The 24,522-nt window shown below is 39.6% G+C and overlaps 2 protein-coding genes across 3 annotated transcripts in view; both read left to right on the top strand.

The window, feature by feature from the left end:
- Positions 1–3,981: 3,981 nt before the first annotated feature.
- LOC307124814 (uncharacterized protein) lies at positions 3,982–20,036 on the top strand (the record flags this gene model as incomplete). The annotated part of the gene is made up of 8 exons (XM_079814262.1): positions 3,982–4,094; positions 13,784–13,890; positions 14,405–14,466; positions 14,697–14,743; positions 14,927–15,010; positions 15,572–15,637; positions 17,221–17,293; positions 17,538–20,036. 5 exons carry the CDS (start codon positions 3,982–3,984, stop codon positions 14,991–14,993), a joined length of 396 nt encoding a protein of 131 aa, XP_079670388.1. The 3' UTR covers positions 14,994–15,010; positions 15,572–15,637; positions 17,221–17,293; positions 17,538–20,036.
- Positions 20,037–20,138: 102 nt separating this feature from the next.
- The window catches only part of castor2 (cytosolic arginine sensor for mTORC1 subunit 2), a 31,572-nt gene continuing 27,188 nt past the window's right edge, over positions 20,139–24,522 (top strand). Inside the window, exon 1 of one of the 2 annotated variants that reach the window (XM_079814830.1) lies at positions 20,139–20,600. In XM_079814830.1, coding sequence (XP_079670956.1) covers positions 20,488–20,600 — 113 coding nt within the window. In that variant the 5' untranslated portion in view covers positions 20,139–20,487. The remainder of the gene's footprint in view (positions 20,601–24,522) is intronic. The other variant, XR_013816338.1, reaches the window with a different exon arrangement.

The following is a 24,522-nucleotide window of genomic DNA, read 5'->3' as shown; positions in this document are numbered from 1 at the left end:
ATAAAATTAGAATAAAAAGTATTAACATAAGTAGAATTATAAATAAATCAAGTAAAAGATAAAAATAGGAAATAAGATAAAAATAAAAATATAAAAAATATGTGGATATGATAAGTGAGATAAACTGTAGACTTAAAAATAAGTGGTTAACATAAAATATATAATATGTATATATAAAGAAGTATAATGTGCAAGGTTTATTACAGGTTGTTACGCAGTAACAATAGGGACGTAAAGTGCAGTGCAATTGCAGTATGTGGATGTTAATGTTAAAAGACTGTATGTTTATGTGTGTGCGGGGGTGAAGTGAGTCACGTGACTGAGTTCAGGAGTCTGATGGCCTGGGGGAAGAAACTCCTCCTGAGTCTTTCAGTCTTTGCCATCAGGCTACGGAAGCGCTTACCAGATGGCAGCAGGGTGAAGTGAGAGTTTGCAGGGTGATTAATGTCTCTGATGATTTTAGTAGCTCTACCTCTGCAGCGTTTGGTGTAGATGTCCTGCAGAGACGGGAGAGCTGAGCCTGAGATGCGCTCGGATAAGCGCACCACTCTTTGCAGGGCTTTGCAGTCGTGACTGGTGCTGTTCCCGTACCACGCTGTGATGCACTGAGTCAGGACACTTTCTATCGCCCCTCGATAGAAAGTTTTCAGGATGGCTGGTGAAACCCTGAATTTCCTCAGCTGGCGCAGGTGGTACAGTCTTTGCCTGGCTTTTTTCACCTGTGTCTGGATGTGTGTAGTCCAGGTCAGATCCTCGGAGATGTTCACACCCAGGTATTTGAAGCTGCTCACTCTCTCTACCGGTGTCCCGCTGATCATGAGAGGGGAGTATGACCGATGCTGTCTCTTCCTGAAGTCCACAATCAGTTCTTTGGTCTTGTTAACATTCAGAGAGAGACAGTTGTCCTGGCACCATGATGTCAGTTGCTCCACTTCGTCCAAGTATGCCGTCTCATTGTTGTTGGAGATGAGACCCAGGACAACAGTATCATCAGCAAACTTGATGATCGAGGTGGAGCTGTGTGTGGACAAACAGTCATGGGTGTAGAGAGAGTAGAGCAGGGGACTCAGCACACAGCCCTGTGGAGCTCCAACACTCAGGGTGATGGAGGTGGAGGTGAACTGGCCTACTCTCACCGCCTGGGGTCTGCCAGTGAGGAAATCTTCAATCCAGAGGCAGAGAGAAGAATTCAGGCCTAGATCCAGGAGTTTGTGTGTTAGCTTAATGGGAACTATGGTGTTAAAGGCTGAGCTATAGTCAATAAATAGCAGCCTGACATAGTTCCCACTTTTGCTGTCGATGTGAGTGAGGCAGGAGTGAAGGACGTGAGAAATGGCATCTTCAGTCGATCTATTGGGACGATAGGCAAACTGAAGAGGGTCCAAAGTGTCAGGAATGGAGGAGCAAATGTTGTTTTTAATGAGTCTCTCAAAGACCTTCATGACTAAAGATGTGAGAGCCACTGGACGATAGTCATTTAGGCAAGAGGGTTTACTGATCTTAGGTACAGGGATGATGGAGGATCGTTTGAAGGAGGTGGGGACAACAGATGTAGCAAGGGACTCGTTGAATATGGATGTAAAGAGCCCTGCGAGCTGATCAGCACAGGACCGCAGAACACGACCTGAAATACCATCCGGCCCAGCAGCTTTCCTGACATCCACACGTTTGAGTGCCCTCCGAACCTCGTCCTCCGAGACAGAGATCACGTGACTGTTGCTGCTCTGAGGGACTCTCTCTGACGCGTCACTCGCCGGAGTCGCGCTGCCGCGATTACCATCAAAGCGAGCGTAGAAAGAGTTTAACTCGTTCACCAGCAACGGATCAGCTCTCACCTCTGCAGAGGATTTAGTTCCAAAAGCACAGATGGTTCTCAGTCCCTGCCACATCCGCCGGGAGTCGTTGAGTTGGAAATGAGATTCCACTCGGTCTTTATAGCGGAGTTTTGCGGCTTTAACGGCGCGCCGGAGGGCGTAACATGAAGCTTTGTACTCCCTCATATCCCCCGTTTGGAGACCGGCATTGTAAGCGGTGGTGCGCGAGTTTACTGCAGTGCGAATTGAACTGTCCACCCACGGTTTCTGATTAGGGAAGGACGTTATAGTTATTGTTTGTGTGGCTTGCTCTGTCAGTGTGTTAATAAAGCAGAGCGCCACTTCTGTGAACTCGCTGACGTCTTCAGAACTCGCGCGGAACATGTCCCAGTCGACGTCATCAAGAGCTGCCTGTAGCGTGATCTCTGAATGGGATGACCAGCGTTTGACTTCCCTCCTCACCGGGGGCTCTTGAACGAGCCTTTGTTTATATTCCGGTGTGAGGAAAATGGCGGCATGGTCCGATTTGCCAAAAGCTGGCTGTGAACGAGCTTTGTAGGCGTTCTTAAACGGAGAGTAGCAATGATCCAGTGTGTTTGCTCCTCGTGTGGGACAGGAGACATGCTGGTGAAAGTTTGGCAATACTTTCTTTAGGTTTGCTTTGTTAAAATCACCCGCGACGATGAAAGCAGCGTCGGGGTGTTTGTTTATGAAGCCGCTGGTCACATCATGGAGGGCAGATAAAGCCAGCCCCGTGTCTGCTTGTGGTGGAATATAAACGGCAGTAGCGATGACCGAGGAAAACTCCCTCGGTAGGTAGAAAGGCCGGCACATGAGAGATAAATGTTCCAAGTGAGGCGAGCAGGATCGCGAAAGAATGGAGATGTTCCTAGGATCGCACCATTTCTTGTTTATCATGAAACACACTCCACCGCCTTTAGATTTCCCGGCCTCGGCTGTTCTGTCCATCCGAAAAACAGAGAAGTTCTCGGACGGCGTCACGGCTGTATCCGGGACCGCTGGCGTGAGCCATGTTTCGGACAGACAATAGATGTTGCAGTCTCTCATGTCCCGTTGAAAACTTATCCTGGCTCTAAGATCGTCCATCTTATTCTCCAAGGATTGGACATTTGCGAGCAAAATGCTCGGGAGAGGAGGACTGAATGCTCTTTTTCTCAGTCTGTTGCGGATCCCAGCGCGTTTCCCGCGGTGTTTTTTGAATCTTCGCCGTCGACTCGAGTGGCCATTGTTCAACTCGGCGTCCCGGCGAATCTCAGATGGAAGATTGGAGAAAGTGTCCTGAAATAGGTCAGTGTAGTTGTAACCAATTTCCAGAAGTGTTTTGCTGTCGTAACAGATCAAAGCAGATGATCCGTTGGAAAAAATAGAGAGTAAAAGAGAGTAGAATAATAAATAAAAGCAAAGTCTTAGCGGAGCGACCTGAACGGCGACCGAGCACGGCGGCGCCATCTTGTGTCACATATGAATAGTCTAACGATCTATTCAACATTAACTATAATAGGGTGACCATATTTTGATTACCGAAAACCAGGACACTCGGCCCGGCAATGAGATACTCAAATGATACTCAAAGTTTACTCAAATATTCCTTATTAATTTCAATACATTTAAAGTATGCCCCCCTCTGTATGGATAGAAAATTGTTATATTAGGGCCAGGACAGGACTTGAAAACAGGACATGTCCTGGGAAAACAGGACGTTTTGAACTATTGGTCGCTCCATGGCACGCTTTACTTCCGCATTCCTCAGTTCCTATGGAAGTCTATGGGAGTGTCGTAACTCTGTTTTTCAACGGCTCTGGCAGAAATGATTGAAAATGTGCTTGATGACAAAGGGATAGACATTGGGGACTGCAGAGGGCAAGGATATGACAACGGGGCAAACATGTCAGGAAGGGTCAAGGGAGTCCAAGCCCAGATATTAAAGAAAAATCATCTAGCTACATTTTCACCCTGTGCCTACCACACCTTAAATCTTATAGGTGTGCATGCTGCACAGACAAGCCCAGAAGTAGCAACATTTTTTGGCTGCATCAATCGCCTTTACTCACTTTTTAGTGCCAGCCCAGAACACTGGGCCATCTACAAAGAGAAAACAGGTTGCTCTTTGCACTGCCTCTCAGATACCCACTGGAGTGCAAGAATCATGGCTGTTGTTAAACCTGTAGCACAACACCTTCCTTCTGTCATTGAGGCCCTTGACAGTATCCTCACGACATGTAGTCTCACCAGCGAGACCAGATCAGAGGCTAGTGCACGGTCTGAAGAATTACTTCATGTCATTCAATGCTATTGTATACTCACTGTCTGGCTCAAAGTACGGCAGTGCAATGAAGACAGGAATGTGGTTATCCAGTCTGGAAAAATCTCTCTTGACACAGAGGCAGCCAATATCAATGCCTTAAAGGTCCCATGGCATGGCATTTTTCTATTATTTTATAATGTTTCCTGAGGTGTACTTATATTGTTAGTATGATTTTTACATCATAAAATGTCATAATTTAAAAATAAAAGGCATTTTTTCTATACTGCTGTTTGCCCTGTGGCTGAATGCCCTGTTTCAAGGGGTCTGCTGTGAGACTTCAGTAAAAACGCCCACTGTTGTGATTGGCTGACATCTTTGCATTTGAAATGATCAGAGGGGGCGTGGTTTAACGAGGTCTACGACGCACAAGCTGCTATCAGAGAGACGGATGGACCTGAGTTCACTTCACATCAGTTCTCAGCACATCTCAGTTCAGTGAACTGTTGTAGTTACAGCATATACTTCTGGTTATTAGTTTATTTCTAGTCGGAGGGACTGTCACTCATGTCAGAAAGTTAGTAACTTTAGTAAATTATGAATCAGCGCTGACTCGAGACGCGAACCGTTTAGAACGATTCAGTCCGATTTGGTGAACTGGTTCGGTTCACTAAAAAGAACCGCTTCAAAAGAATGATTCGTTCGCGAACCGGACATCACGGAGAAGGAGCGATTGCTAACAAAGTTATTTATAGTAACTACTGAGTTGTGAGTGCGCTGTCTGTCAGCGCGAGTTTATTGTATTGTTTATTGTATCTGAGAGTTCTGAATAAACACGAGTCCCAGTCACGCCGAGTCCGTCTTCATATTAAGAATTTAAACAAATGTACACAGCAAGAAGAAAAGAGCTGTCTACAAAAGAGGGTAACTTAAAGAAAAATCTTACTACGTCAGTGCAAGTAAAAGTTAGTTTAGTTTATATAGAGAGAGAATTTTTAAGCTCAAATGTAGTCATTTTTATAGCTTTATTTATTGATTTTAAAGCTTATTTGTATATAGGCTATTTATAGGAATTTTAACTAAGTGCCTATTAATGATTGATTAACTTAAATGATACATTTATAATTGATTAAGGGTGTAATAATTACATAAATGATATCTAAATCATTGAGTACACAGCGCAAACAAAAACACAACAGCAGTAATCGAATGTAATCCAGTTTATTGTGGGGAAAGCTGGCTAGCCTAGCCGGATACCCTCACGCTTACCCCCCTTCTGCTTAATCTCGCGCCGCGTTTGGTGCCTCTGCTGTGGGCCAGATGCAGTACTGGGGGTCGGGGATGTTGAAGGCCGACCGGTCAGTGCAGCACGAGCTTCGGCGTGCGTGAGGTTTATCTCTAAAGAGATGGGAGTCTGCCGATGTTGAGCAGAAACTCATGACTGTATGCACATTGTAGAACAGATAGACGCGACGAGGACGTCCAAAAACACTGACTCACAAGATAGAAAACACCATTCTGTCGGGAGAGAGAGAAGCCGCAGTGTGTGCACGAATAATAAATAATTAGCTACACATAAGAAATCACTGATCACAGATCAGAAGGAACTGAAAAAAGACTTCTGTTTTCATTTGTACATCCAAACACTGTGAAACAGTTGGCTAGAAAGCTTGACTTCAAAGACTTGATCAATGACTTTGCTAGCAAGAAGGCTCGGCGCTGGGCTCTTGGTGAGTCAGGCTGAGCAAGGTCTAGTGATAGCTCTCAAATGGTCCCAGCAGGCACCGGACGTCAATATGACGTCAGATTGATGTCAACATCCAACGTTGGACAGACGTTGCATTTTGGTTGAAAATGAAAATCGGGTTGACGTCAGAACCCAACGTCAATCTGATGTTAGGCTCTGACGTCAACCCGATTTTCATTTTCAACCAAAATGCAACGTCTGTCCAACGTTGGATGTTGACATCAATCTGACGTCATATTGACGTCCGGTGCCTGCTGGGACCATTTGAGAGCTTTCACTAGACCTTGCTCAGCCTGACTCACCAAGAGCCCAGCGCCGAGCCTTCTTGCTAGCAAAGTCATTGATCAAGTCTTTGAAGTCTAACTTTCTAGCCAACTGACTTTCAATGGACAACATGGCAATACTGCAAAGCCTGTCCTGAGACATAGTAGACCTAAAAAAAAAATCAGTTTTAGCTTACTGAAAGCTCTCTCCCCACCAGCAACAGTCATAGGCAATGTACAAAATATACATAAAACAATGCAGAATTCTCCAAAAATCGTAGCTGCATCTTGTTAATTGCATTCAGGAGACCAAGAGGGGACAAGTTAGGAGGGAAAGTGGCAGCATATACTGTGTTCAGGTGTCTTATTTCATTTTCAAACTCGGACGTGAGATCTCTGGAATATTTCTTGATAAGTGGTTGGGTTCTGACGTCAATCTGACATAGGGTTCTGACGTCAACCCGATTTTCATTTTCAACCAAAATGCAACGTCTGTCCAACGTTGGATGTTGACGTCTATCTGACGTTGGGTTCTGACGTCAACCCGATTTTCATTTTCAACCAAAATGCAACGTCCGTCCAACATTGGATGTTGACATCAATCTGACGTTGGGTTCTGACATCAATCAGACGTAGGGTTCTAAACACAACACCAGATTGACATCAACCTCCAACGTTGGACAGACGTTGCATTACATTCATATTGAAACTGGCCATTATCTCATTTGTCATCAGCCTGTGGATATAAAAAGAAAAGGATTTAAATGTCCAAATAATTAATAATACATAACACATTATGAACCGGTTGTCATAGTTTTTGTCAGGTTCGTCATATCTAATGAAGATGTCACTCTGGTTCTACTCTGGTGCTAGATGGAAGGTCATGGGCTCACCCATGCCAGGTTTTTATCTTCTGGCAACACAAGTGATAACATGCAATTCCAAAATCTAAAACCTAAAAATCTCTAAACATTTACTTAGGTCTGTTGTGAATATGTACACAAAAAAGATAAGAAACAATAAACAACTGACTGAGCAATTATTAGATGGAACCAAAAGCAATGGTTTAGGATATTTCACACTATGAATTCAGTGATATCACCAGTCTGTAATCGTTGTCATTGCTGCTTCTTCTTCTTCGCTTGTTTTAATCAAGAGATGCTGCACTCATTCAGGAGATGTGTAATAGCGCCCCCTAACGTATAACATGGAAAGTGGAAAATATCGTAGCGATAACAAAAGAGAAAAAAAATCACTCCCGACTCTTGACGGAATAACTTTTAATAAGGGTTCATCTATATTTATATGCAGTGATATATAATTTAATGCAGACTATGCAGTAATATTTTACATTTGATTACTATTTGTGTACCTGAAAATCTAGTTTAGACCTATATTAACCTACATTATTTGTATGTTTGTTCTGCTGTGCTGTTGCTCGTAATTTGATTATTTGTTCTTATTTTATTACTGATTGTCTTTAACAATATTTACAATAGATATTAGTTAGGCTAGTAGTTTTTGGAGTCATAAACTTATTTATTAAGGTTACATGGATCAAAAACCACAAAAACAATACTGGGCTTATTTTATTTTATTTATTACTTTTTTTGTGGTGGGGTCAGTGAAAATTTTGGCAGGGCAAGTAGAAAAAAATCCTTATATAAAAAATGAGTACTTATACAAAATAAATTAAAAAAAACAACGGACACGTGAGCTCCATGTAGAACGGAAAAGGTGACAATACTAAACAGACTGCCTACTGTGTGCCGCGTCTGACAACACCATGAATCCGTAACACGCCCGCTCCTCAACACTAGTAGTTTCGGGAGGTCTACTCCAATACAAATGTGTTAAAACCAACAAAATATCAGCGTCTAATGATGTTAGAATCTGACGTTAATATGATGTTGGCTTGAGACGTTAGCTCAACGTTAGATTTTGGTTAGTTAATACCACAACCTAAAACCAACAAAGGATCAACATCTAATGATGTTAGAATCTGACGTTAATATGATGTTGGCTTGAGACGTTGGCTCAACGTTAGATTTTGGTTAGTTAATACCACAACCTAAAACCAACAAAGGATCAACATCTAATGATGTTAGAATCTGACGTTAATATGATGTTGGCTTGAGACATTGGCTCAACGTTAGATTTTGGTTAGTTAATACCACAACCTAAAACCAACAAAGGATCAACGTCTAATGATGTTAGAATCTGACGTCAATATGATGTTGGCTTGAGACATTGGCTCAACGTTAGATTTTGGTTAGTTAATACCACAACCTAAAACCAACAAAGGATTAACGTCTAATGATGTTAGAATCTGACGTTAATATGATGTTGGCTTGAGACATTGGCTCAACGTTAGATTTTGGTTAGTTAATACCACAACCTAAAACCAACAAAGGATCAACGTCTAATGATGTTAGAATCTGACGTCAATATGATGTTGGCTTGAGACGTTGGCTCAATGTTAGATTTTGGTTAGTTAATACCACAACCTAAAACCAACAAAGGATCAACGTCTAATGATGTTAGAATCTGACGTCAATATGATGTTGGCTTGAGACGTTGGCTCAACGTTAGATTTTGGTTAGTTAATACCACAACCTAAAACCAACAAAGGATCAACGTCTAATGATGTTAGAATCTGACGTCAATATGATGTTGGCTTGAGACGTTGGCTCAATGTTAGATTTTGGTTAGTTAATACCACAACCTAAAACCAACAAAGGATCAACATCTAATGATGTTAGAATCTGACGTTAATATGATGTTGGCTTGAGACATTGGCTCAACGTTAGATTTTGGTTAGTTAATACCACAACCTAAAACCAACAAAGGATCAACGTCTAATGATGTTAGAATCTGACGTCAATATGATGTTGGCTTGAGACGTTGGCTCAACGTTAGATTTTGGTTAGTTAATACCACAACCTAAAACCAACAAAGGATCAACGTCTAATGATGTTAGAATCTGACGTCAATATGATGTTGGCTTGAGACGTTGGCTCAATGTTAGATTTTGGTTAGTTAATACCACAACCTAAAACCAACAAAGGATCAACGTCTAATGGTGTTAGAATCTGACGTTAATATGATGTTGGCTTGAGACGTTGGCTCAACGTTAGATTTTGGTTAGTTAATACCACAACCTAAAACCAACAAAGGATCAACGTCTAATGATGTTAGAATCTGACGTTAATATGATGTTGGCTTGAGACGTTGGCTCAACGTTAGATTTTGGTTTGTTAATACCACAACCTAAAACCAACAAAGGATCAACGTCTAACGATGTTAGAATCTGACGTTAATATGATGTTGGCTTGAGATGTTGGCTCGAAGTTGGATTTTAGTTACTTTACAACACAACCTAAAAACAACTAAATATCAACATCAGCTAACGTTGGTATTGGACGTCAAATTAACGTTGGCATTAGACGTTGAGCTGATGTTGAATTTTGGTCACCTGATGTCGCAACCAAAATGTAACCAAATATCAACGTCTTATGACGTTGTGTGCCTGCTGGGGTATGGCTATGAATATTGAATATTACTACAGACATAATGCCCACAGCCTTAAAAACAAACTGAGAACAAGATGTATGGCTGAACTGCCAAAAACGTGTTGAGCTGTTATTTGAGAGAAAAGGCTGGTGGTCCTGGAGTCCATTGTTCTTATTTGTACCATGTTAACTTACCTTTTAATTTGATGTCACTGGTACTGTTAGTTTGACCATATTGATCTGTTTTGTAACACTATAATAACCCTGATGTGGAAGTTCCGTTTTACACTTCAACTTTATTTTGTTGTTGGCATAGGCTATATGTGCAGTCAAGTTAAAAAATCTGCTGTTTTCATTGTTTTGAGATGATGATGTTAATATATTTTGATTACAAAGGTAATATATATTTAGGTTTTTTCTTTGTTCTTTTTTTTTTAAATCTGTCATTCATTTTACAATAAAAAATACATTGAGAATGTAAAGGATTGCCTTAAGGACATTTTTATGGTGGCTTTTATTGGTGCATCAAATAGTGAACTGCATACTGATTCGGAGGGTTGGCACGAACACTCACTGCCAAAGGTCCAGAATTTAAATTTGTTTTTTTTTTTGTTTTTTTTAATGAACAAGTGTTCTTTTAAGTAATGACTGCCAATAATTTTGATCCAGACCTCTGTATTTTTCCAATGTGTAGGCTATATAATAAATGTGAAATAGTTGCCTAATATTGTATTAACACTACTTTAATGCAGCAAAGATATACAGCAGCAAGATCTTCTCATCTGAGCTGCCTGCAATTTATGATGACCAATTAAAACAAAGAAGTTACTTTGGTTTACTTGGTTACTTTATGTTCTTTAGTTAGTTACTTTATGTTCACTGAAGATGCTGAGGGCAAATTCCAGCACGCTTCAGTAAACGGTCATAAAGTGCGAGAAAAGATGTAAATAGCTAAACTAAACATTTCATATTTGACAGCTGTTTTAGGATTGAAATGCTAAACTACAGCCAAACTAATACAATTTTGTCTAATTTCACAATGTTGAATTGAAAATAGGCCTATATAATTTACGTGATTCATGTAAGCAACTGTCAATGTGAGGGGACAAGAAACATTAACAAAGCTTTCTTCATATAAGGCATAAGATGATTAATAATGAATGTGTACATATTGTGAATTTTTTCATAGCCTTCAGTAAATTAACTTGTCTTAGAAAGTGAATAATAAAAAATATTTTAAATATAAATTGACCCTATGTTTACTTTCTTGACTGGGCAAGATTAGGAGAATGAGAGAAAAAGAAAGAGTGATGAAGATGAGGAGAGAGCAGACAAATTGACAAATAATCTACTGCCCACTGACTTGGTTTTAAAGCTATTTCTCATCCATTTTTTGGCCTTCAAGCGTCCTAAAATGCACATATGTAGATCAGAGAATTCAACATTTTCTCGGGGAGCATTCCCCCGAACCCTCCTAACTATCTACTGTGTGTGCGTATGCGCTATATTAATAAATAAAGAACCTTTGTTTGCTGACCAAATAGTGATCATACAAATGTTAATTGAGTGACTTCTTCTAAACTTCAAGTTTCACAACATGAACCAAAACATGTTATCTTAATAGTTCTGTCACGTGAATCTGTGATTTGAACATTGTGGGCCAGTTTTGGTTATCCATGCCAAATAATATACACTAATATACGCTACACACAGTGTGTGTTTGGACTGAAAAAGGTGGTACATGATCTTGGTTAGCAATTTGATAACATTGTAAATAAGCATGCTTTTTGATGCACAGAAAATAGCCTGTTAAGAAACCGGCAGACAAGATAATCCAGTACAAAGTAATGCATAAAAAGTCACCAAAATGAAGTATTTGAACCTTATAATTGAACAAAAAATGGAAATGGGACTGAAAAAGGTCCAAAAAATATCCATATTTTAAACCGTGTGGAATACGTTTATTACGGATGGATATATTTTAATATAACTCTGATTGAATTCGTCTGAAAGAACATTGTCATATTCACCTAGGATGGCTTGAGGGTGAGTAAATGGGGTCATTTTTATTTTTGGGTGAACACTCCAACATTATGAAGCTGCAGACTCGGAGCCTGCTGCATCTACAGTCCCGCACCCAGAGTCCCGCATTCTCAGGCACTCGGAGCCTGCTGCATCTACAGTCCCGCACCCAGAGTCCCGCATTCTCAGGCCCCTCGTTTTTCGAGACAGCGCCTCCTGCTGTTCGGAAGATCGTATAACACCTGCACACAGAGTCCCGCATTCTCAGACTCCGGATGCAATATAACGGTCTCGCTTCTTTTAAAGTTTTTCAAATAAATTAACACAAAATAATAACAAATTAACATATTTGCGTTCCCTGCTCAGTGCATGTGCCAAAAAACACACTGTGTTCTCTGACTAACAAATTACCCAGTAGTTATTTTTTGAGTGTGGGTGGTAGGCTAGCCTAATCGAAAGAAAATTACTGATGGAAGAGATACAATTACAGATTGAACTATCTTATTATCAATATTAATATTGTGTGATTATTATATTGCCTCAATGTTTTTCAAATTCCAATGTTTCTTTCAGTTCAACCTATGCTAATGGTCTAATTAACATACCATGCTAACATTACAAACCCTGTTTTTTGATATTTTGAATGCAATGCAAAGCTTAACTCAAATAAGAATAGACAAAACACCAATAATAAACAATTCTGTACTTTATTTAACAATCACCTAAACATCACGTTGCTGTAAAAAGGACAAAGAAAAGAATAAAGTAAGAAAGAATTTTGTTAGTGACTTTACTTTACATCTTCAATTGCATAAGGTAAAATAATAACTTTACTTTCTGCTAGGTGACTGTTTTTTCATTCGTTTGGCAATCGCTCTGTTAAATTCCTCGACTTCAATAAAATAATTGCCATTGTCAAAAATATTGTGTAATAATAAATTATATATTTTTTGCAAATGCAAATTACAAGCATACCTAGGGTGATAAGTAAGGCCACTGAGGAACACCTCCTCAGCTCCTGCCAGGACAATGCCTGCATCTCACATAGGCCATGAATGATGGCCTGTCCATATCAATTAATACATTAATTAATTAACATATAAAACATTGCATATATGGCAATAATACAAACAATCCAATTGACAAACATGTTTGGGCCCACCTCAGGAAACGAAAACTACAAATTAACTCCACTTCATCTGTGAAGTTCAGTTGAGTTTTAGACTTATCCAGCAGAGCTTTGAGGTGCAGAATGTCTGCTGTTGCTTATTGTCCTTGTAGACTGGCACACGTGGCTTTGGGGGAAACCACTTTGGTTTCCCATTGAGAACATCCTGTGGGGCAAACAAAAAGTGTTATTTTATATACATTATTTCATATTCATATTATATACATTTATATTTATATTCATAATATATATATATATATATATATATATATATATATATATATATATATATATATATTCAGATACAGTTATTTCACCATTTGCAGGATCCTTCATATCAACAACTTCATATCACAGTTTAATTAACATGCATTAATTTTAATATGTAAGTTTTATAAGTAGGCTACTCATTTAAGTAGGCTACATAAATTATATAAAGTAAAAAAATTACTCCATTTGACATTAATTAATTCAATTTATAGTTTTAAGATAAAAGATTTCATTAAAAAAAGGTCAAACTGTAAATCTGATTAAATAATTAATGGTGACATTCTTTGATATTAACACACTCAATGTATTTATTTGGTCTACCTTAATTTTAATCAGATTTTACAATGGCTTGTCTACAAAAAGTCCAAGGTTAAAGGCTAGCTAAGCTATAAACATCTTTACAAATATAAAATGAGCTATTCATGTTGGTGTCGATGATCTATAAAGTGGTTTGATTAAAAAAGAAATGTGTTAAATAAAAATTGATGATACTCACGTTTCGGCCTAAATCCTTCACATTGCAATTGCATTACCCGATCCAATTTGATAGAAGGCGCTGTCTCGAAAAACGAGGGGCCTGAGAATGCGGGACTCTGGGTGCGGGACTGTAGATGCAGCAGGCTCCGAGTCTGCAGCTTCATACTACTCCAACTATCCCGAACTATCCCTTTAACGTTACCACAGAAACGCAGAGGGCGGCGCAGAGCCGTAAAACGTCGTAAAGTTGGCTACTGCGGTATAAATGTGACGTTCTTCTTCCGTTTCCTTCCTTCCTCCTTTGCTTCAACTCGCATGATAGCGTGGGTTTGAAGACGTCTGACTTGAATCTAGGTAATGTATTGTTACTTAAGCGTTTCATTGATCCAAGTTGTGTTATGTTAAGTGTAATTATGTGACCTTTGAATACGTATAAGGCAGGGACTTATTTTTTATACTTTCTAGCGAATAGAATAGTGCACCACGTGGTTGATTAACGTTAGTCCTGTAGATTCGTGTGCACAATAGAGCAGTATAATCGACTAAAAACTTCTTTACTCGCATTACTTTTGCAGTTAACTGCAATAAGTATATTCCATCCAGTATTGTGGGTGATTTGGTCACGTTTGTAAACTAAAATAAATAGAGCAGATCTCTTAAATTGCCAAGCAGAACATCACAAGTGGAGTTTATCAACTATGGCAAATTCCTCGATCTGCGTGGCTAGAAAAACACCAGGTTTGCTTTCATCACTGTTGAACCGTTGCAATGATGACAATGAGGCCTGGGATATCCCGCCATGCCTAAACGGCTGTAATTTGTTGCTGCAGCTTCATAATGTAACATTATTTTTTTCTTCCCCCTTCAGGGAGTTCCTCGGTCTCCCCATGTGGTTTGAAGCCTGTTGTAGTCGACATATGCAATATGGAGGTAAGTGGTTTTGTATGGTTTTGCTTCGAAAGTGCACAGTACTAGTCAAGGTCTAGTCATAGTGGGCTTAGGAACTAGTGCAGTGCAAAAACTACAATTCCCTTCTCTTGCAACCCACTGTTGTGCCCACCAAATGACAGTGTTACTTATGAGAAGAGACATGTTTAGCAAGTGAAATTCTTTTGTCAGTGTTTGTTTGCATGCAATTTCAAATTACTGTGTACTTGCAGGTTTCGGGTGACATTAATGGCCCTCCTGTGAACAGACAGTGCAGTAGGTAAGAATTAATTGAGAGAATTAATTAATTTACAATGAGTTTTGTATTGATGATTGCCATTAATGTTCAACTGCTCTTATGAACCATGAAAGAGTATGTGCCTTTCTGAACAGTCAAACTCAATCTGAGTGTGCATAAAATGTACATGTGCTATGCTTTTCTTATGTTTCTGTTTGTTTTCAGGCTCCAGAACACCATGTTGGCTCAATCCTGGGAGTTTCTAAATAAAATGCATTCTTTTTGTTCCTGAGGAAGCTTGTTCAAATGGTAAATGTTGCTTCGTGTTAGCATTTTTTTTCATTTGGAATAGTTTCTGCTAAGCCTGTCACGGTTATGAATTGTGCTGATGATTAGATGTCATAAATTGATTTAATAAATTTCACATTACTTGGAATTTATATACTAAATTGATTTATATGATTTACTTTAATGCTTTGAGAAATTATATTTATAGTTTGTTATAATATAGCTGCAATATTTCCCTTATTTGGATGGCAAAACGTGATTGAAATATAAATTGCACAATTATGAACGAATAACAGTCAGATGATTGATTGAGATAGGCCTAGTATCTGCTTTCATTTTATCTGTAATGTAATTTGGGAAAACTATTAAAATGAGGTCTATCCCGACTGGCCCCTCTCAGTAGAGCTTAGTCGTTGGAAATGCCTCAGAGATAAAGTCTGTAGCATCGCTTTACCCATGTTGCTAATATCATTAGCTTTGTGGGAAAAAACGCTGCAGTACATTCCATGAGTTTAAAAGATGTACCTTCGTTTGTCAGACACGAAGAGCAACATCTCACTTCTGTGAATTTCCGTTCTGTAGGTGTGACCTGAAAGATGTCCACTGGGAGGCGCAGCACCCCTTTTGGTGATTGGAGGCATGTTCGAGGTATGTAATGTTAAATTGGCTCATTACAAACCCCACTAGCCTGCACTGTTGGTATCTGCATCCAGTTGTATGTCTGACTGGAATGTTCAAATGCCAGTGCTAGAGAACCTCGACACCTGCTCTTATTGGACCTTACATGTTTGTTGTTGGGTCCTGGCAGTGGTCGAGACAAGACCTCATTATGAAGGTTATTTTTCCTCCTTTCCTATGGTGTTAACTCTGACATTAGCAGTGTGCAGAGTAGTATAGTATGGTTGCTACGTGTATTGCGTGGTATGAAAATCCTGTATGCATTGAATACCCAATGACTTTCTATATTGCTCCTCTGCCACATCTACGGTTTGCATTGCCCATTTGAAAAATGGTTATTGTACAATGTATTCAGTAAGGTAGTAATCTGGTCCAAACACCTAATCGTATCTCAATTTTGTTAATGGTTTTGTAAAGACGATCATAACATTTATTAATCCTAACAAGAAATATTCCTGTAGTAATTTTCTCTAAAATAAATCCATTGTAATTGTAAATCTGGTTTTACTCTACAACTGTAAAGTTACAATAGAAGTACTTGTGGCAGTCTTAATTTCGTTGTCTTTATGATAAACTTTAAACCATTGAATTTATAAAGGCAGGGAGACATTAAAGTGCCCCTTTTATGTTTTTTTTTATTTTTGTATAAATATGCTGCTACAAGCTGTTTGTGAAACGTAAAAGGTCTGCAACAATTTACAGATCAAAATGCATGAAGTTATTCTCTTGGGTTATAAAAGAGAATTTCATTCAGAACTGCTGAGACGAGTCGTCAGATTCCAATGTAACAAATGAATGCCAGCCTATGATGGTCTTTGGCTGCCACAAACCCTCTAGTTGTAGCTGAGACTGGGAGTGGTTCATGTCGAAGAAACCATTTTTAGCTTTGCACATCCACTTTCATGCAATGCAAAAAAAATAAGGACTCTTGCTGGAATTGATGCAGAAAAACAGATGCCATTTTTACTGTTTGCATTGTATTTCAAGCACTTAGGAAGCCTCCAGAGCTGAATCATAGTAATGGCAGTTTCTTTTCTGCCGTGTGCTGTAAGCAGAAGACAATTTTAACAGACTGGGCTGTCTGACCAGAGTAGGCTTTTGGAAAGGAGGGGTTTAGTGAGACCGAATCCTCCTTTTTACCTTGGATTCATGTGAACCTATTGTCCTAATTAAAATTAGGACCCTTTAAAATGGCATAAAAGGGGCACTTTAACCTTGTTGACAACATCCTGTTTAATTAAATTGCAGCCTTTGCACCAAGACCTATCACGATTTGTCATTACCATTAATCATGCCGCCCAAGCTGTGCCGTTATTTACTCTTTCGTGCACAGCCTGTCTAATACAGTGGAATGAGTGTCGGTGTGCTGTCAATTCTCCCATATACCCAACATGCCCCACCTCAACCTTATATAACCCCCCAGCACTCGTCCAAGACGCTCTCCGGGGAGGATATCGGCATACTGCGACCTGCCCTTTTTAGAAGCCTTGTGACATTGTTTCAATAGCTCAGCATGTCTTGATAATCCTGACTTGTTTGTGTTGTGCCCACAGGTCCCATATGTTGAGATTAAAGAATAACTGCTGGCAGGACCTCATTCTTGCACGCAGTGCTGTGAAATGAAAAGTAAGGCTTCTGTCTTTTGGTCTTGAACCTTCCCAGTTGTATGAATGTTATGCATTTGGTCATATACCAAGGCTTTTAGGATACGTGGTTCCTTACTTGCTGCGGACATGACCAAAGATTAAATCCCATCCTAATGAGTCGCTGCAGTTGTACTGCTGTCAGATTTATTAGGAACATTTCCTTAAATGCACTTGAACTCTGAATGTGAGGTTGTACAGGTGTTTAATTGTCTCTTCTCTCTCAGGTTTAGATTTGGATTGAAGGGTTTCCTAGCCAGACTTGCAAGGTGAGAGCCGCTCCACATCTTCGGATCACATTCAAAGGGGGTCAGCCACTTCTACTCACTGGCGATCCTTAACGCCGTGATCCCACATCAGTGCCCTATGAGATGTTTTGCAGGTTTTTTGCTAAATAAAATGCCTGCATTCTTTGGGGCAACACCTGATTTACTTTACGCTTTGTCAGTGGCATGTTGTATTAGCACTGATTATGAATGTAATTGCCCTTTTGTCTTCAAACAGTTGGTGCTGTTGAGGAGATCGTACTGTGCGGGAAATCAAACCTTCCTCTGCTTTTGAAGTGTTTTGTGGTGATGCAGTTTTCAATAAATGGTGGATAATTTATCTGTTCTAAGGTTTCTTTTTTTTTTTCTGTGTTTGACAATGGTAAGGGATCATAATTGGACCTGTCAAATCCCAAATATCTTGCGAACAGTTTCTCTGGGCATGTAATTTAGCAGTTAAACTTGATTACTTTTGATGTGTAACGGGTCTTTTGGACCATTAAAAGTTTATGTATAATTTTTAAACCCTCGTGTGCAATAGTACAGGGATATTTTCATATGCAATGATAGTCCATCATAGCAGTGGACATTTACTGACAAGCCTTAAAGGAGCCAGCCCTTAAATTGATCATTTTGGGTGGGCTAGAATGAGGGTTGGGGGTTTTTTTGGGGGGGTAACTTTAATATGAGTACATCCCAAGGAACATATCAAGTTAAAAATAATCTCAATCCATGTCATGACCCTTTAAAATTTGTAGTGAGAGCCTCATGCAGCCAGTATCATGCCGTTAAGAGGTTGGTTCTCAGGGCTTCATGTGGGTCATGGGGTTCAGATTAAAAGATTCTCTCTGCAGAACACTGCTTTTAGTGCTCCACTTCTGCTTTGACAAGCTGCCTTTGAGTGTAGCTAAGCCTTTATTTGTGAGAGCTTGAATGTACTGTTGCCGTGTTTGATCTTTGGGGAATGTCTTGGTCTAGTTTTCAGCCAAGCATTTATTCACAAGGTGTCTTGTCAGGAGTGATAAGTGTACTGTTGCTTGACCTGAACAATGTTAAGCTTTTAATCATTTAAACCATTTCAGGTAGCCTTCATTCTGTGATTTAATAAACAAACTAAATGCAAACTTGCTTTTAACTGTTAGTGATAAAGGTGTAAAACGTATCCTTGTGTTGATACAGAGGTAATTTGATGTGAAGGTTCTACAACAAACGATTGGTTGATCTTTGCACGGCCGGCCAAACTATTTCATTTTAAAACTAAATATTCTCCTTTTTAAAATATTAGTTTTTTTTCTTATCTTCTGCTGGGACAAGAAAGCATGTTGGTGCTTGAAAGGGAACCATGACTTTCAATTCAAGTGCAAACGTACCTGTTATTAAAAACAAAAACAGCCATTCCCCTGGGGCGAAGTCAAACGCTTACCGCTCAGTATGTTTTGAGTGGTAATGCAGAAAGAAACCGCATCTAAAGAGGAGTTCTGTCCTTTGAACTGAACAATGCTTGTCCCTGTGAGAGATCAGAGTGTCCCAGGGATCTTATCACAGCTGCACACAAAGAATGCTTGTTTTTATGACGCTCTGCAGCACCGGCCCTGGTTACCAATAGTCAGCACTTGTGAATTATTAAACTTCTGCCTTTTATTAGCTGATGCACTCTGCACAGGAAATGGAAAATTAATTGATGTCGTGATCTAATGTATATTTATTACATGCATATATGGTAGTTTCAAATTACTTTGTGCTTTGTCGTGTATTGTTATTTTTATGAATTTTTTTCCCCTCGTTCATGTTTGTTATCAATGTTTACTTCAATTGGCTACATAAACGTTTGTCAATTTCATTCCACATTTAATCTTGAAAAGGAGCCAAAGTTCCACCTATTGTCTTTTTTAGTGTAGATAAAGATGCAACAGGTTTGTTTATTGATTGAAAAGCCTCTATCACATCTTTTATACTGTTAGTGATTTGCAGGATTGTGTTCAGGCTCAAGAAAAGATCACATACTAAGAGAGTGGGGTAAAATGTGTCAGTGGCTAAATTGGGTCACTTAATCTAGAAAACTGGACCAATTGTAGGCAGGGCTTTTAATGTTAACTTTTTTTTTTTACTTCTCTAAAAGTACATTTTCTGTATGGTGGGTAAGATTATCAAAATGTATATCTAATCTTTAATCTTGAAAAAGAAACAAAAGTTCCACCTATTGTCTTTTTGGTGTAGATAAAGACACACCAGTTTGATAATGAACATTGTCCCAGGCCCTGTGATGAAGGGGGTGTAAGGTCTTCATTGGGCTTGAGGGAGAAGGCATCCATCAATAAAAATGCTGTCCTGAGCCCCATAAATGTGAGCAGTGGCCCTGCCCCTAACATCTAGTTGGCCTATATCTTGTCATTTTTGGTTTGTTAAATAACGACATTACTGAAATACTTTCAGTTCGGTAAAAACTCATATGATTATTATTCTATTAAAACAAAAAAGAAAACGTCATGGCATTCTATTCTAAACGAAAATGTAGCGCTGAACTACATTTCCCACACGCACTTCCTGTATAATTCGCCCCGCCCCTTTTTTTGACTGACAGGTTGTTTGTTTCACTGTTACCAGCTGCTGGCCCATTCCAATCCTTGTCGGAGTGGAAACACGGGGGCCGACAGTCCTCTTTTTTTCTCCCTTCCCGTTCACCTCGTTGTGCTTTCTTTTATTTCACCCCGCTTTACTCTCTTTCTCTCTTTTCCTCGGCAGATAACTTTTCCTTTTCTCTCCCCTCCTTTCCGCTCCGTTTGAAGGTTTTAAAGCCCTGTCCATAAGCTCTACTTAATTATTTATTTATTTATTCTTTCTTTTTTTTTTATCAATACGGAATAGGCAGTTATATATTTTTAGATGTACCACAAATGAGAAGACGCAAAAGATGGAGCTGCACATTTTAGAGCACAGTTTAAAAGTAGCAAGTATAGCGAAAGAGGGGATCCAGATTTGCACTCACGGATTAATCAAACTAGCTTTTCTGCCCTCTAAAACAAGGTAAGTAGCTTCACGAATCAAGTTTGCCTTGTGTTAAAGCTGTATGCACTGTCGGTTAAATATCTTCTTGAAGAATCTGACACGGAATTACATTAGCTTACCGCTACGCACCTCTTTAGCCAGATGCAGTTGCAGCACTTTACGTTTTTAATCCGAGTGTATATTTACTCCGTTTAAGAAGCCCGTGACACCATCAAGTGAGCAGTCATGGGTGTTTTGTTTAGCAGTAATGATTGTCTGTGCTGTTGCTTCAGTTCATTTGACTGTAGAGGGGTGTGTGTACGTGATCGGGATTGTTTTTCTTCTTGGGCAGTGGTATAAATATACGGAGGGGGATGTGTCTTTAAATCTCCCCGTCTGTGATGCTCAATGCACTATCACGCATTCAGCAGCATCACGGCTTTGATGCAGCTGAAGGGGGCATCCTGATGACTGTGATGGGAAGCTTATCCTTTCAGTGCTTCAATCAAAAACTGACCATTAGTTTGAAAGAGATTACACTGTTGGAAACCTGTAAACAACTGGAAGAGAAATTAAAAGTTCTGGCATGATTTGCATGAATTTGGTGCATTGGTTTGCTTCCTGTGAACAGAAATGTGTTTTCCTTTTGTGTTAAAGGGATAGTTCACCCAAAAATGTACATTTACTCACCCCCAAGCCATCCTATGTGTATATGACATTCTTCTTTCAGACGAATACAATCAGAGTTATATCCTGGCTAATCGAAGATTTATAATGGCAGCCCAAAAAAGTGCATCCATCCATTATAGAAGTGCTCCACACGACTCCATACTGTTAATAAAGGCCTTCTGAAGTGAATTGATGGGTTTGTCTAAGAAAAATATTCATATTTATCTATCTTCCGCCAGATCGCCTTCCGTATTCAACTTACGAAGAAAGTTTAACGCCTCTCACAGTTCAAACCGCTTACTCCACGTCTGATGTCATACATTGCGCAAGTTAAGCTTTTTTCGTGAGTTGAATACGCAAGGCAGTCCGCCAGAAGCTAGATATCTTACTTTGTAACGTGTTAAATATGGATATTTTTCTTACACAAACCCATCGATTCGCTTCAGAAGGCCTTTATTAACTCCCCAGAGCCGTGTGGAGTACTTTTATAATGGATGGATGCACTTTTTTTGGGCTTCAAATCATATACACCTAGGATGGCTTGAGGGAGAGTAAATCATGGGCTAATTTTCATTTTTAGGAGAACTATCCCTTCAAGGAATGCACAATCATTGCTAGGGATGCAATGATATGAAAACTTTGGCCAATACAGATAATTCTTTATATTTGAAAGCCAAAATAACGATATATCTAAAAAATACAATACGATATATCTAAATAAAAATAATTTTTGACAGCCTGAAGAAAAAAACAAGTCTCACCATTAAAAGCCATGTCCCAAGCACACAATTATAATGTTCTCATTATAATTTTATTTAGCCTATATGACAGACTTGCACTGCACATGTTGCACTTTAAGCTGCAATATGTAACATTTTTGCAGTAAAATATCCAAAAACCACTAGGCCAGTGTTATATATTTTGTTTGTTCAGTTGAGTACTTACAATATCTCAAATGTTTCCAACTATTTGTAAATCGTGAGAGAATATCAATTTTAACCAAGGAATCGGGACGTGTGAGGGAGTCGCCTGTCAATTGCGTCATATCTGCATTACCCTCGGTTTCATTTTGCAGAAACGCTTTACTCTCACTGCAGTGTGCAACAAGTGTCATAGCAGCCGCCGAGCGAGCGCACAGAGTAACGTCATAAAATCTTATCTAATATGATAAACAGAGCTGCGTTACCTCATACTCATGACCAGAAAAGCAGAAATGGTGACTGTGGCATAATAAAAGTCCCGCTGAGCGAGCAAGGCGTGTGTTGCGTTAATCTTATTAACAATCGCTCCAGCGGCCTTTAACAATACACTCAGGCCTGCTCTGCTTCATACTACAGTAACTTCTGCCCGATTTAAAAACATTATGAACAGTCTTAAAGAAAAAAATGTATGTCTAACTTTTAAGACTAGTCTTAACGGTTTATGCAACCGGCCCCAGGATCTGCAACATCTCTATCTGCGTTTATGCCTCCACGTCCCCCCGATTGCCTCATAGACATTAAAAGATTGCTACGAGCTTCTCCTCGGGTCTATACGGTAATTTGCTCAACAGCGCGACACAGTCGCATGGTTATGACGCAATCGTTAGCCTATATTTAACAAAAACAGCTTCAACGGGGCGATAGTGTAAGATACAAGGTAATGGAGCCTTTTATACATTGTCGTGTTTGTCTAGAAATAAACAATGGACGAATGGAGTCTTTAAACGCCTCAGATGTAAAGTTATTCACTGTCAAAGTGAGGCCAAAATGAATGGGAGTCAATGGGATGCTAACAACAGGTGATGGCTTGGTTAGCAATGGCCGCACCTATGGGTGGTACGCTTTCCGGGGGCTGGGCTACCCCCTTGGTCCTATCCCGATTCTTTTCCACCGGCTGTGAGGTGAAGACCACATGTCCCAAGATTCTATGCTCAAACTTGGCATCATCAAACTACGCCTTTGCTTTGAATGGGCGACCTCTAGTGGACGGAAAAGTTACATAGTGCAGCTTTAACTATTTCCTGTTTTGAAGTGATTCCAATCATATTTCAAGCAATTCAAAACCATCATCATAACGAACAGTGCTCATCTGAAGTGCCTCAGCTGAAGGAAATTATTGCCAAATTTTCTTATCAGGCCGATAACTATAACATTAAAATTGAACATGTATCTACCGTTATGGTGGCCGATATATCGTGCATCCCTAATCATTGCTGCTGGTAACGTTCTGCAGTTGCCTTGTATCTCATACAGATGCACCCTCAGATGAGGGGCTTTGTGAAAAAACATCTATTCATAGTCTCAATGGCCCCTTGCTGTGTTTGCGTAAGCAGAGTGTGTGAGCACATCTCCAGTCCGGCTCCGGAGTCTGAACCTCAGGGAGAAACATCCTGCTCGGTCATTTAGTCTCATTAGACTGTGGACACACACTCGCACACACAGGCCTTTAGCTAGAGTTAAAGTGGTTAGTAAGACAGAGTAGGTTGTTTTCATGTCTTGATTTTAAAAAGAGTCAGCGGCTTAGATCAGGGGCCCCATTTCCCTCAGGCCCCTTTTATTTTGCATGTTTATTTGCACTTGCGTTCAGAAATCTCATTTTCCAGAGCTTTTCATGATCAGTGTAGATGCTTTATTGGTTCTGTGGTTCTTAAAGGGATAGTTCACCCAAAAATGAAAATTCTGCATCAGTTACTCGCCCTCATGTTGTTTCTTTCTTCTGTTGAGCTAAAAACAAGATTTGTTTTACACTTCCATAGTAGGAAAAAAATACAATGGAAATCAATGGCTACCGTCAACTGTTTAATTAACAACATTCTTCAAAATATCATCTTTTGTGTTCAGCAGAAGAAAGAAATTCATACAGGTTTGGAACAACTTGAGGGTGAGTAAATGATGACATGATTTTCTTTTTTGGGTGAACTATCCCTTTAATGGCTGTCATGAAAAATGATCAGTGCAATTAAGCAACATCACACAAGTAAGCTTTCTATTGGTATTGAAAATAAATAAATAAAAAACATCAGTTGACGGCTCGTATTTAGACATTCTCGAGTAGAAAACTTTTCTTTGGAGCTCAAAGATGTTTTTTCATGACTCAGAGCCTGGAGCAGTAACGATGACATCACCTGTGATCGAAAGGAAAAATACTGAAAGTAATGTCTCAGCAAAAACATTCAAGGTCTGCCTAGAGATGGAGGGTTATTCATTTGTGAAGGTTTATCGCAGTAAAAAGCTTTGCAGCTGGGCTGTTTTTAACATTCAGGTTCTGTTTGCAGTGAGCTATTCCTCCTTGAGGTTTGCATCTGGCTGTG

This window comes from Gobio gobio, assembly GCF_949357685.1.
Source record: "Gobio gobio genome assembly, chromosome: 4".
In the NCBI taxonomy this organism is placed as follows: domain Eukaryota; kingdom Metazoa; phylum Chordata; class Actinopteri; order Cypriniformes; family Gobionidae; genus Gobio; species Gobio gobio.
This window is presented reverse-complemented; position numbering and strand designations above follow the sequence as displayed.